Below are 14,048 nucleotides of genomic sequence, written 5' to 3' on the forward strand. Positions count from 1 at the left end.
CCATTGCTATGAGTTTCATCGTACAGTTTCAAAGTGAAACTGGTGAAGTAGATACATCAATTTATTTAAATTTCCCGTAGATGCATCAGTTTATTGAAATGACAATTTATTTAATCGTCAGTTATCAAAACCGACAAATGGCATTATTCAAATTTCCCATAGATGCATCAATTTATTCAAAGAACAGCTTACTCAATCGTCAGTTATCAAAGCTGGCAATTGGCATTAGACAGTCTGAATTATTTTCCTGCTACTTTTAAATTGCCCCAGGGAACCGAAAGGCTACAGATCCCTATTCCTGATTGGACTTAGCACATTTCATTCCAACAATGCACAAACTGCAGTATTCTGCACACTACAATCCTGTACGTGCCTACTCAAAAAACCCTGGGACTTAGGCTGTATACATACCATACATTTGAAGTACATAGCTTTCCCCAAAGAATCCCGAGAACTGTAGTTTGCCCCTCGCTGAGCTACAATTCCCAGCACCCTTAACAATCTGCACTTAAGCATGTTGCCTGAACCTTTATCAAATGCCATTGGCTTGTGTGGCTTGGCTCCTTTGCAGAACTGGATATCTTTTTTTCCTTTCCTAAAGCTCCCCCTTCAAGCTCAAGTCGATTAACCTCTTGTCCAGGGCTCCCCAAACTAAGGCCCGTGGGCTGGATAAGGCCTGAGGGACTCGTTTATCCGGCCTGCGATGACCCCCACCACCCGCTGCCGCCTCCCACTCTTACCGGCGCTGCACGGCTGCCCACTTCCGGGTCGGAGGAGCACCGGAAATAGCTTATGCACATGCACAAGTGTTATTTGCGCATGCGCAAGCATTATTTCCGGTGCACATCCGGGTCGTAGGAGGCCCGTGCACATGCGCACAAACTATTTCTGGTGCTCCTCTGACCCAGAAGTGCGCCGGAAATAGCGTGTGCGTACGCTTATGGGCATGCTCTCCTCCACCCTCCGGCCCGCCATGTGATTGGCGCTGGAGACACTGGCCCGAGGCGCGGTAAGTTTGCTGACCCCTGCTCTTTTCAATCCAAGAGTACTGGCTTGCTGAACAGGCAGAAAGGGTTTTGTCTTAGTTTACATGTGAAGAGTCTAAGACAGGGATGTCCAAAGTCTGTTTCAGGGGCGTAATCCAGGCGGCCGCCTGTTTAATCCGGCCCTTGTGGCAGTTTATTTCCCGGGGTAAAATTCTTCAATCTTAAAAAAAGAAGCTCAACAACTTTAATCCTAAAAAAAGGTTAACAACTTTGGTCAGCCCTCACGGCCCTTCACTTCATCAAATCTGGCCCTCTTTGAAAAAAGTTTGGACACCACTGGTCTAAGACTTGCCAAAGGGCTTTGACGCTTAAACCGTTTATCCAAGCATCCCATGGAAAACCTCTTCTCTGGCCCCCCAGGCTTATCAAATAGAAAGATGAGCATGCAGCTATTGACTCTCGTACACTATATCAGCCAACAAAACTATAAATATGATAATAGCACCACTTCTTTCTTCCAGCCTGCAGATTTTATATGATAGCTCATCTGATGGAAAAGTGGCTGTGTGATAGTAGAATAAATGATAAGATTAACGGGGGGGGGGGGGGATCCAAATCTCTCATGGTTAGAAATTCTGAAGTATCTTCTACGTAGCATTCCCATCTCCCAGCCAGCCAACTTTAAAAATTCTTGTTTTATGGATTTGATTTACAAAAAGCCACTCTTCATCTTTTCCAGATTAAAATCAACAGCATTTTTCTCATTGGGCTGAAATACAATTCAACTTAAAACAATATTTTGTTGCAAGTGGATGATTACCACTGGATGATTATCAAGCACACCTATGGAAAAAATTGTTTTTAAAAAATCAGTATATCTGCAACTGTGCGTCATTCTGATGATGACTCTATGGTTTTCACTAGAACAACACAAAGATGCAGAACACTACAGGTGTGTGTGGAGGGGGCATCATATACAAAAACAACACAACACACAGCGGCTCCAAAGGTTTAGAATGCTTTGCATTCAAGGCAAGTTTTCCTGGCTGCAGTTTGGAGAGAAACACAGCCCATTGGCCACCGGGATTGGCATGTATTTTGCCAGGAATTAACTTTTCTATCATATTAGGAATACACAAAGGGCCCTTTGAGATTATTTTCACCCTCTGAAAATTGGACTTGACTATTATTTTTCTAAGATAAGCCCCTTTCAGAAAACATCAACACCATTTTACATTGCAAAAGAAATGCATCTCACCTCATCCGGTCTTGGGTGATTGAATAACAGAGAGCTCAAAGTTCTGCCCTCTCCGCCCTTCATTGCCAAGAGTTCTCTTCCTTTCTGACCTTCAATTTTCCTTGGCCCTCCCAAAGGAAAGTAACAAAGGCCATTCTCCTGCTTTCTTCCCATCAGTAACTGTTCAGATCTCTGTCTTCCCCTCGATGTTTGATCCATTCTCTCCCATTTTTCTTCCATGAGTCAAAACACGGTGAAACTTTATGGCAAATGTCTTGGGCCAAGGAGAATTTCAGAGTTTGCTTTTCTTCCCACCATTGTATATAAAGAAGCACCAAAGCTGAGAGCAGATTTGTAAAGTGGACAAAATAAAGTTGGGCAGAATGAAAGCAGTTGCTGCCATTTGTGTCCTCTGAAGGCATTGAAGGGGTTCAGTGTGGGTGGGTGGAGAAATATTTCAGGAACAAAATTAGGAATTGGTCCATCTTGCAGAAAAAGAGAGAGATGAAATGGGGAGATTTAGCCAGGCACAGTGTCACTGATGGTAGGTAGAAGGAGAATTAGGAGGGGGTTACAGGGGGAACCAAATGCAAAGATAATGAGGTGCCGTGCCAGAAAGATGGTTAATTTGTTTATGTATGCAACCACAGCAGCTAGGATCCTTTATGCTCAGAAATGGGAAAACAAAGACGTTCCCACTAAAGAAGAATGGATAAGCAAAGCTAGGGACCACGTAGATCCAGCAAAGCTAACAGCTAAAATAAGAGAATTTAATGATGCTTGTCTTTTTTGAAGAATGGAAGCCCTTTTCGGATTATTTGAAGAAATATGAAAATATGAAGAATCCGTGAGCAGGATTAAGATGATGAGCAACAGAAAGAATTAGAGACTCTTGTGTTATGATTATAAAAAAGGGGGGGAGACAGGATGCAGCAAAGCAGGGGGGACAAGGAAAACATCATGGACAATGGGATGGGAAGTCAATAATATAGAAGTTGGGGTTTTTTAATGTACAGTCATACCTCATGTTACGTTTGCTTCATGATACGTTTTTTCAGGTTGCGTCCCGCGGTGACCCGGAAGTACTGGAAAGGGTTACTTCCGGGTTTCACCGCTCGCACATGCGCAGAAGTGCTAAATCGCGCCGCGCACCTGCGCAGATACGGCGCTTTGCAACCAGAGGTACCACTGTATTGGGATTGTATGTGGGATTTCTGGAAATTTAATCAAATAAATTTTTTGGGGGGGGAGATCATTGAGGTGTCGTGGCAATGCATGCAGAGAGTGTGGTTGGAGGGTTTGTGGTGGGGCTACAGTACCTTCCACAGTCTCAGTGCTGCGTCCGAGTGAGCTGCGAGCCATATTCAGTGTGGGATGGTGCCTCCGGGTGGCTGAGCGTGGGGCGGGACCCGAGCAGCCAGCAGGCAAGCCAGGATGATGCCCACCACCTGCATGAGTGCCAGCCCAAGGGCCGCCGTGGCAATGTAGAACATGTTGCCGCTGACGAAATTGTAGACCTTGCTGTAGCACCCGTCGTGGTAAATTCCCCGGGCGCCGAAAGGGAGAGGGCTGTGCAGGCAGCTTTTGCGTGCCCTGCAGCAGCTGGCGGGCACGGAACCGTTGGGTGGCTGTTGCTCCATAGACCACGGCGAGGAAAACCAGTCGCGGTAACTTTCCACCCCGCAGCAGTCCAAGGTGCGCTGGACGGAATCCAGAGCCTCGGCCTTCTCCTCGTCCTCTGCGTAGGAGTGTATGGCTTCGCGGAGGCCGTTCTGGAAGCCTTCGGTGATAGCCTTGCGGTAGAGCAAGCTGGAGAGGCCCGCCACTAAGCCGGCAGCCAGCACCGCCAGCTGAAAGCTCCCATAAGTGCGCAGCAGGCATCGGTGTTCGGTGGCGGCGCTGAAGCAGCCCAGGAAGCCCCACACGATGACAGCTGCGCCGGTCGCCAACAAAATGAAGGAGGTGTTTGGGTATTGGTTGGTGGAGAGCACCAAGTAGGTGCCCAGGGAAATCTTGGCCCAAATGCCAAGGGTAACCATGGTGAGCCCCGCTGCCCAGAAGACAAAGCTGAAAGCCATGAGGAAAAGCTTGAGCACAGCCATGGTACCTTTCTGGCGACGGTTGATAAAATCTCCTAGGTGCTTATAACCGGTATGGAGGAAGGAAGTGGCACCTGGTCCTGCCGACTGATGCTCCTTGAAGCTGACTGATGCTCTGTGATGCCACCTTTAGATGATATTTCCTTGAAGTTTTGGTTAATCTCCTCCACCTTGCAAGCTGGGCAATGGTGAACACCTTCACTCGGGACCCCAAGTATGAAATGCTGAATGCATGCTCTTGCCAGACAATGGAACTGGGATGGTGTTGTTTTGGGGTTCAGCAGCTTCACAACCAGCGGAGGTTGTTGCAGGGATCCTAGAGCAGCTCTCACGGAGAGGAATGTTCAGAAATCTCTGCCTCCTTCACCTGGTCAGAACTCAGGATACCAGTCTCTTTCTCCCTATTCCGCAGAATGCAAAGAAGATTGCACAGCACAAACCAGTTGGACAGGCTCTCCGGTCAAATTGCTGTCCTGGTTGTAGTAAAAGCAGCTTTTGACACCCCAGAAGAGAGAAGGACTGCCTCCTGCCAGAACTGTCTCTCAATCACTCCAGACACTCCTGTCCTTGCCTCTACAGTTGCACGCTCCGCCTTGGTATGTCAGCTGCTAATTTGTCCGTCATGGGCTCTGGTTCCCCAATTCACGCAAGCTTTTGTAGCTCAGAGATTGCTTTTCATTCAGCTGCCACAGAGGAAAATCAGCCTCAGCAACGGGGAGCTCGTTTTCCTGCAAAGCAGGCAGGTAGCTCTTCAGCTTTGATCCTTCCCCTCTCAAGAGATAACATATAAATGTTACATACCTCCTTTTTAGCCAAAGCTGAAGATCGCAAGATTTCCCGGTGCATCCCAACCGGTGGTGAAACACTCATGTTAACAGATTTCCCCATTCCTGAAAGGGGGAATGTTGCATCTTGCCATAGACTGTGCTGATAACTTTCAGACGTAGGTAAAGACTGTCAGAGTGAATTGTAAATAAAGAAGAAGGAAGAATATTGCACAGCTGTTTTGCTCCGTAATGTAAATTCCATGGAGCTACCGTATACTTACGGATACAGAACATCTGGTGACTCCTGTGCTGTATTATGGAGATGAATGAGAGTCTTGCAACCAGCCATTCCCAGAGTCTACACTATTTCATACACTAATCTAAGGGGGGGGGGGTAGGTACGTCAGAAAAATCAGGTTACTGCACTGAGATAACAAGGATCCCTGTTCTAAGCACCCACCTTTCTTCGCCGCTCTGCCACCATTCATGCATAGCAAGTAGTACGGCTTTCCAGGAGGGTGAAATAAATAGACTGTTTAGCTTTCCCTTTGATAGATTTATGGCGTGGTGAGTACAGGGCTGTATAACAGATCTATCACTTGCTCTTTTCTTGGGAGTTGCAAGCTATAAAATGAAAGGGTTTTGCAGCTGGCAGGGCAAGATTAGTCCTGGACGCAAGATATCGGTGTCCCAGATTGCATTCACCCAAACAGCAAATGTTTCCTGGTCACCATTTATGTATCGACATACAGAGATGGGCACCGGAGAGTAATTTTAAGAACCCTCACACAAAAAAGGAATCTTTTATTTCATTCCACACCCGTTATCCAATATCTGTTGAGTTTCCCTCCAAAAAATATACTCATGATTATGCAGTTGCCCTGGAGCTCAAGGAAAAATCATGATTTGCTTTTATTTGTTTCTTCAGAGAGGCTGCAAAAAAAGGAAAAGGGGGGAAAAAGCAGCATGCTAATTGGAACATAAGGCCCAACAAAGAAAGACCGTATGAGACCACCACCTTGTTGAACCTCAGCAGGTCTGGGTCTGGTCAGTGCAGACCCTCCAAGTGTCCCTATTTTACAGGGACAGTCCCGGACTTACAGAAGCTGTCCCGGTTTCTGCTTTGATCCTGGAATGTCCTGCTTTTCCTTAAAAGGGTAAAGGGACTACTAATCATTAGGTCCAGTGGTGGCCGACTCTGGGGTTGTGGCGCTCATCTTGCTTTATTGGCCGAGGGAGCCGGTGTACAGCTTCCGGGTCATGTGGCCAGCATGACTAAGCTGCTTCTGGTGAACCAGAGCAGCACACGGAAACGCTGTTTACCTTCCTGCTGGAGTGATACCTATTTATCTACTTACACTTTGACGTGCTTTCAAACTGCTAGGTTGGCAGGAGCAGGGACCGAGCAACGGGAGCGCACCCCGTTGCGGGGATTCAAACTGCCAACCTTCTGATCTGCAAGTCCTAGGCTCTGTTGTTTAACCCACAGTGCCACCCACGCCCCTGCTTTTCCTTAGGAGGTCCCTATTTTCATCAGAGAAATATAGGAGGGTATGGAGTAATGTGGCCCCTGAACCAAGGAAATTATTATTATTATTGAATGAAAGGTAAAGGGACCCCTGACCATTAGGTCCAGTCGCAGATGACTCTGGGGTTGCAGCACTCATCTCGCTTTATTGGCCGAGGGAGCCGGCGTACAGTTTCCAGGTCATGTGGCCAGCATGACTAAGCCGCTTCTGGTGAACCAGAGCAGCACACGGAAACACCGTTTACCTTCCCGCCAGAGCAGTACCTATTTATCTACTTGCACTTTGTGCTTTCAAACTGCTAGGTTGGCAGGAGCAAGGATCGAGCAATGGGAGCTCACCCTGCTGCGGGGATTCGAACCGCCAACCTTCTGATCGGCAAGCCCTAGGCTCTGTGGTTTAACCCACAGCGCCACCCGCGTCCATTATTATTGAATAGGTTGTCCTTATTTTCATTGGAGAAATGTTGGAGGGCATGTCAAATCAAATTTTATTAAACGGTCACAGACCAGATTAACTCGTACAACTAGTCAGCGAAGCATAGCACCGGAAAAAACAAAGGACAATTTCAATACAGATTAGGCCAAAACAGCAATTTAAAATTAGACAACATGCATACAATTAAGTATTTGCCTTCGTCTGCATATTGACATAGGAAAGCTCTTGTTTTCTACGCCTAATAGCGGCTACACAAAATTTGGCCACATTGATCGTAATTTCAGGAACCTTATCTTCTATCAAGGCTCTCATACGTTGGAGTTCTGGTTCATTTTTATGCTTTTGTAGAACTGGGGCAATAAAGGTCAGGCGTAGATCCTCGTAGTAACTACAGTGTAGCAATACATGCATACTTGTTTCCACTTCCGATGAGCCACATGGGCAAACATGTGACGCATATGGTTTGCCCTCATATCTGCCTAGCAACAGGGCAGAGGGCAAAACGTTAAATCTGGCCAGGGTAAAGGAGTGTCTGTACTTAGATATCTGTAAATCAGCCAGATAATTTGCGGGTGAGAACCCTCTTCCAAAGTCTCTAATTGTGGCATATTTATCCATTTTGCCCATGTGACATTGCAGCTCTATGTCTCTAATGTGTTGGAGCACTTGACTTCTGGCTCTCTCATATCCTGCTGCTATCAAGATCTGTGGGGAGAATCCCAAGCTTCTTAATGGAGGGCATGTCAGTGCCTTCAAGCACAGTCACCAGCAGACCACCTGCATGTTTTCTTGGGTTCCATGATGAACGAAAGGTGAAATATCCGTAAAATAATAGATCCATCTATTATAGTAAAGGTAAAGGGACCCCTGACCATTAGGACCAGTCGTTGCCGACTCTGGGGTTGCGGCACTCATCTATTATCCATCTGTTATACCTGACCATAAATGTTACGGACTGAAGTCTTCACATGGCAACACTGCCATCATGGCATGGCTTTTCCCAGAAAGGAGAAGGCTCTTCCATCTTCCTTTCAGTACAAAGTCCATAGGCTAGCTCAGTGCTTTTCCCCTAATGTAGGCTGCTCTGTGCTATTTGCCATCCCTATGTTCTGTCTGCCTTTTTCTGATAATAAAACAAGTCTCCGGTGCTCATGCAAACTTACATCAGACCTTGTAATGCTACCTATGGAACGCCACAGCTTGGAACCGGGGAGTGCGAAATACATTTTAATTGGGGGGTTAAAGCAACGATTACCTGTAAATCATTAAGCCACACACATTTCTTGCCTTCACTATGAATAGTACAAACTGCTGATCTCAAATACTGATTGCTGAGTTTTTTCCAGGGAGCTTTGAAAAAAGTCCAGGTATTTCATTTCTTCTTTTTTTTTTTTTTTTTAGTACTACCAGTGGTGCGATGGGGGAAAAACGCAGATTATTGTGCATTTAAATCCTGTTGGGGGAAAGGGCCACTGGATCCAATACTTGTTGGATTCCCCCTGGGAAATATTATAATGTTCCAATTAGCATGCAAATGGCACTCTGTTATTACAGAAATGTGTGGTGCATCAATCTGGGGTACCGTAGCTCTAGTAGAGATGAACTGGATCTAATCCAAAACAAATTCTCCAACTTGGGAGTCCTATGTAGTATACCAGACACAATGCTTAGAACTGAAGTAGGTGTTGCTTTCCTCAAAACACACATTAATAAATCCATGATTCCATACTGGGGGGCGGGGGGGGGGAATCTGATGTCAGACAAACCATTATTTTTTTAGCCTTGCAGAATGGGGAAGGCTGGGCACAATGTTGTATTATCTACCTGCCGCGTACATTGCTAAGGATCATATTGTTCTCTGGAGGCCTTGGTGAAGATAATAATGATATATGGAAGCATTTTAGGCTGTTAGCCCACAGGATTAAATGTATTCAGGTATGCTATGTCTGCATATCACTAAAAAGGAGATGTAAGCTCCCTCTAGTGACTCATTTAAGATAAACCATTTGCCTCTCAAAGCCAGCCTGTATTTTCAGCGTGCCTGTCTATGAAATGGAAATAAGTAAATATAGTTTCTGTTTGGGTTTTGTGTCTCTCCTGTGACGGGTTTTCCTGCTACTGGATGCCAAATTTCAGGTTATTAAAGTTTTAAATGTAAAATCATAAGGACGTTAAAATGGTCTGCGTCACACCTGGAAAGGAGAAAACAGATGTGCTGTTTCATCTATGGAAAAGCTGAAATTAATCCACTAAACAATTAGAGACTCTTTAATTGCATTTTGGGCAGCTAGGCCTCTCCGTGTGGCTACTAGCAGAACCCTGGGAAGAATCTCTTCCCCCTTATTTATTTTTCAAAGTATTTATAACCCGCACTTTCATAAAAATATAACAAGGCAGAATACAGCATGCAAAGTTTTGTATACTCCAAAAGCTCCCCAGTCTCCAACTGACTGTGATGCTATCCAGAAGATAGCATTAAAAAGAGTATGTCCTGCATTAATGGCCAACTGGAATTTCAAAAAACCGGACAATTTTGGCCTTGCTGGACTACACAGAAGCCTTAAAAGCTCAGCCCAGAATTGTGATATTTCAAAAGTAAAAATACCAATCTCTTCAGAACTTCATGGGCTTTAATATGATATGGCAGTGTGGTGTAGTGGTTAAGAGCGGTAGTCTCGTAATCTGGGGAACCGGGTTCGCGTCTCCGCTCCTCCACATGCAGCTGCTGGGTGACCTTGGGCTAGTCACACTTCTCTGAAGTCTCTCAGCCCCACTCACCTCACAGAGTGTTTGTTTTGGGGGAGGAAGGGAAAGGAGAATGTTAGCTGCTTTGAGATTCCTTCGGGTAGTGATAAAGCGGGATATCAAATCCAAACTCTATGAAATATGAGGGACTTACCTTAAAATTAAAAGTTACAAATTTTTAATTTTAAAAAGTGATTTAAAAAGTCAATATGATTGAAAATCCCCCCCAAAAAAGTATTGATCAGTTCATATTTCTAAGAGCTTCCTGCAGAATTTCATCACATTCTTTTTTTTAAAAAAAAGTATGAACATGTCTGCCTTATTGGCTGCTATTTAGGATAAATGGGTCTTCTTGGGAGTAAATCATGCCCGAGACAGCTTAGAGGACAGAGTTCTCCTGGATGAGTTAGGAGAGGCAGTACAGGTTCTGAACCAATGGATGTAGACCAATGAACGGAAGCCAAATCCAGATAAACGGAGGTTCTGTGGACAGTGAGTTTTCAAATCAGGAAATTGGTAGGACATTCTGTTCTCCATGGTGTGGCAATCTTAATAAGAGCAGGTATGTTGTTTGGAGGTACTACTGGTGTCAACATTGTCAGTGGAGGCTCAGTGGGATGTGGGTGGCACCGTGGTCTAAACCACTGAGCCTCTTGGGCTTGCTGATCGGAAGGTCAGCGGTTTGAATCCCCACAACGGAGTGAGCTCCTGTTGCTCTGTCCCAGCTCCTGCCAACCTAGCAGTTTGGAAGCATGCTAGTGCAAGTAGATAAATAGGTACCACTGCGGTGGGAAGGTAAACGGTGTTTCAGTGTGCTCTGGTTTCCGTCATGGTGTTTCCGTTGCACCAGAAGTGGTTTAGTCCTGCTGGCCACATGACCCGGAAAGCTGTCTGGGGACAAACGCCTGCTCCTTCAGCCTGAAAGTGAGATGAGTGCCACACCCCATAGTTGCCTTTGACTGGACTTCACCATCCAGGGGTCCTTTACCTTTTACCAATGTTGCTGATGAAGGCTCAGTGGTCAGTAGTTGTAGCTCATCAACTACAGCTGTTCCTGGATACTGCACCCACATTTTGGTAACTTCCAGATTGGACTATAGTAATGTACTCTACATGGGGCTACCCCTGAAAAGAGTTTGGAAATGACAACTGGTACAACAGCCAAGGTGTTAACAAGCACCACAGGCTGATCGCCTGTAACATCAGTTTTGAAAGAATTGTACTGGTTGCCACTTGCCTTTCAAGTCCTATTCAAGGTGTTTCAGGTGACACAGAAAGCTCCAAATGATTTAGGGTCCAAATATTTGAAAGAATCTCCTTGTACTGTATCAACCTGAGCAAGTATTGAGATCAGCAAAGGACACCCTGCTTATAGTCTCAACGCCAAGTGAGGTCCGGGGTGGAGTGTGAGAAGGGTCTTCTCTGTGGTGGCCCTACGCCTATGGAATGACTTCCCTCCTGAGGTTCATCGTGGACCAGTGTTGCTGCCATTCTGACAGGTAGCCATAAAAACCATACCTATTTAAAGGCTGAAGCCTTAAAACACAAACACCCCTCACCCTGCAACTTTCCCTCTCTTGCCGCCTGCTGATTGAAAGCCTCAATCCAACCTGTGCTTACTCAGGAGCAAGCTCTGCTGGAATTACAGGACGCAAAGGATCAGACTGGAACAGGTTTGTGGGGCATTGGGGGAGCGTACAATTTTTGCAAATTTCTTCAGCGAGGGATGTTAAAAATATGTTTTTGGGTGTGAAGAATTCAAACCTGCTATTTTTTTAATGTTTAAAATTTAAAGTTTTTTAAAGTTTTATTATGCTTTTGTAAATGTTGGAAGCTGCCCAGAGGGGGCAACCCAGTTAAATGGGCAGGGTACAAATAGTAGAATTACAGTATTACTATTAATGACTGGACAACTTTTAGTTTGTAAGTTTACGTTTGATGATGAAGCACATAAACTGCTTTCGGAAAGCCAACGTATTTTAATTTTACCTTCTGAAAATGTCAGGAAATGCTAAATAACAATAACAATAATAACTGCAAGTACTTGGCAATCATTTTTTAATGATTTCTATGCAGTCTTACACACATTTTACTTCTCAAGCAAAACTAAGTCCCATTAATTTAACCGAAGCACCTTTCAAGTGCCCAAGCCACGTTACAGCTTTCTGGCACCCCTCATTTTTGTTGCAATTGGGAAAGATGGAAAAATCCAACACTCCAACGCTGCAGTTCTGGGGCAACTTTGCACCACCAGTTGTGGAAGCTCCTGGCTGAGTTTATCATCATCCTTACTTACCCCTTACCCCTCTACTTATTTTAATTTTTAATCATTGCTACCAGCATGAGTTTGACCAAACTGCAAGAGGCAATGGAAGACAGGAGTGCCTGGGGTGCTCTGGTCCATGGGGTCACGAAGAGTCGGACATGACTAAACAACTAAACAACAACAATTTGATTTTACAAATCTAAATATATTTATTTATTCATTTTCTGAAATCATTTTTATTTGATTTCACAAGTATAAACTTATAACAATCCAAATGCACACCCGTACGTATAGAGGTGTCTCTGTATCTCAAGACTCCTCCCCACCATCCCCTCCACGGGTCCTACTGTCAATATTTACAAATGCGCATTATCCCAGAATCTATATTTGGCATATTATCCATAGTATTTGTTACGTGGCAAGTGAGATTAAAATACTGCAAACGTTTTCATCTGCTTACAGTGGCCATTCTTTCTTTGCCCTCTTGGTTCCTGTACTTATTTATTTGTTCGACAGGGGAAACAGAGGCACATCTATCTATCTATCTATCTATCTATCTATCTATCTATCTATCTATCTATCTATCTATCTATCTATCTATCTATCTATCTAAAAAAGCACCCCGCCCCATTCACTCCAAGACAGGCAAGGCACGTGCGCTTCCCGCCGCGCACTTTGGGAGATGTAGTCGGCTCTCCTTCCCTCCGCCCTTGGCCTCCTCGGGGCCGGTGCAGGAAGCGAGGCCGAACTACAGCTCCCAGAATGCACCGCGGAAGTGTCTCCACCACCCCCGCCCCACTCCCTCCCTCTCCGCCTTCCTCCCCTCCCTCTATGAATGACTAATACCAACATGTTGTCAGGCTAATGTGGCCGCGAGTACCTGGAGGGCTCGCCTCCCTTTCGGGTCTCCTTGGAGCGAGTTGGGGTGCTCTCCAAGCGCCGCCGCCGAAGCCAAGCTCGGGCTGGTAGCTTCCTCCCCCCCCCTACCGAAAGCACCCTGCACGGAGAAGGGGGGCTCGGCTTGCCAAGTAAGTCCGGGGGGCGAAGTGTGGGGTGAGGAGGGAGAGAGACCCTTGGCGTTTCCTGCGCTGGGTGGGCGCGCGCAGGGATGGAGACCAGGCTGTCTCGCCTCGCCTTGCGCGCCCAGGAGCGCGCGCCTCATTGTCGCTGTGCCACCGCGACACAAGTCCTGCTGCGAGGGGGGTCAGGCGACAACAACAGCAGCAGCAACAGCAACAACAACATTCCCTCTCTTTTTCTCCCCTTCCCTTCTTCAAAATGGCCAGGAATCAAGAGGGGAAGGGTAGGAGTTTGCAAGAGGAACTCCTACTTCTTGGGAATTTCCTAGCAAATGGGATTTTGTGTGTGTGTGTTTGCATTTTTTCATTTTGGGGTGGGAGTTTGAAATGCTGTCCGTTTTTTAAACTTTTTTTTCTTTTGCCCCACCCCAGCTTAGCAAGTGTTGCCTCGTAAGGCTGTTTTGAAAGGTTGCAGATTCGCCCCAAAGGTTTAAGTTTTCGCTGCCTTGGAAAGCGCGCAAACTTTCCTGGGTGGGCCTGCTTTTTGGTGCGAGCGAAGGCAGAAGCTGTAACAATGCTGCTTTGAAAAGTATGTGTCATACTTGTGGCGAGAGCAGAGAAAATGCGGCCTCATCTGATGGATATGTGTCTTCCTCCACCACCTCCGATTTTTTTATTTTATTTTTAAATTATTTTTCCAGGGACTTAGAAGGGTGGTATGTCATGCCCGAGGAACTTAATTAACTGGGGACACAGTGCTTCTGGGCTTTTATTTTAGAACAATGTGCATGGTTTGATTAGATCGCAGGTCGTCCTGTACTAACTATTCTTCTAGCGAGCAAAGCTTATTGCTCAGCCACGTGTGTTACTTGGTGATGACGCTGCCTTGCAAATGCAGTTGATTTCAAACAAAAACCGGAGAGATTGTTTCAGCGGGCCACTTGGAATGAAAACGTCAATTTCCC

At 45.8% G+C, this 14,048-nt stretch overlaps 2 protein-coding genes across 3 annotated transcripts in view; one reads left to right on the forward strand and one right to left on the reverse strand.

The window, feature by feature from the left end:
- Positions 1-1,824: 1,824 nt before the first annotated feature.
- On the reverse strand, positions 1,825-6,070 carry LOC310688120 (tetraspanin-7-like). The gene has a single exon (XM_083464251.1). The coding sequence runs from the start codon at positions 4,323-4,325 to the stop codon at positions 3,588-3,590; it is 738 nt and encodes a 245-aa protein (XP_083320377.1). The 5' UTR covers positions 4,326-6,070; the 3' UTR covers positions 1,825-3,587.
- Positions 6,071-12,734: 6,664 nt separating this feature from the next.
- The window catches only part of TRABD (TraB domain containing), a 34,292-nt gene continuing 32,978 nt past the window's right edge, over positions 12,735-14,048 (forward strand). Inside the window, exon 1 of one of the 2 annotated variants that reach the window (XM_083463738.1) lies at positions 12,735-13,092. The gene's annotated coding sequence lies outside the window, so the exon portion shown is untranslated. The remainder of the gene's footprint in view (positions 13,093-14,048) is intronic. The other variant, XM_083463739.1, reaches the window with a different exon arrangement.

This window comes from Podarcis liolepis, assembly GCF_965112155.1.
Source record: "Podarcis liolepis genome assembly, chromosome: 10".
NCBI classification, from domain to species: Eukaryota; Metazoa; Chordata; class Lepidosauria; order Squamata; family Lacertidae; genus Podarcis; species Podarcis liolepis.

Coding starts and splice junctions, on each gene's coding strand:
- LOC310688120 (XM_083464251.1), bottom strand. CDS start 4,325: ATGGCTGTGCTCAAGCTTTTCCTCATGGCTTTCAGCTTTGTCTTCTGG.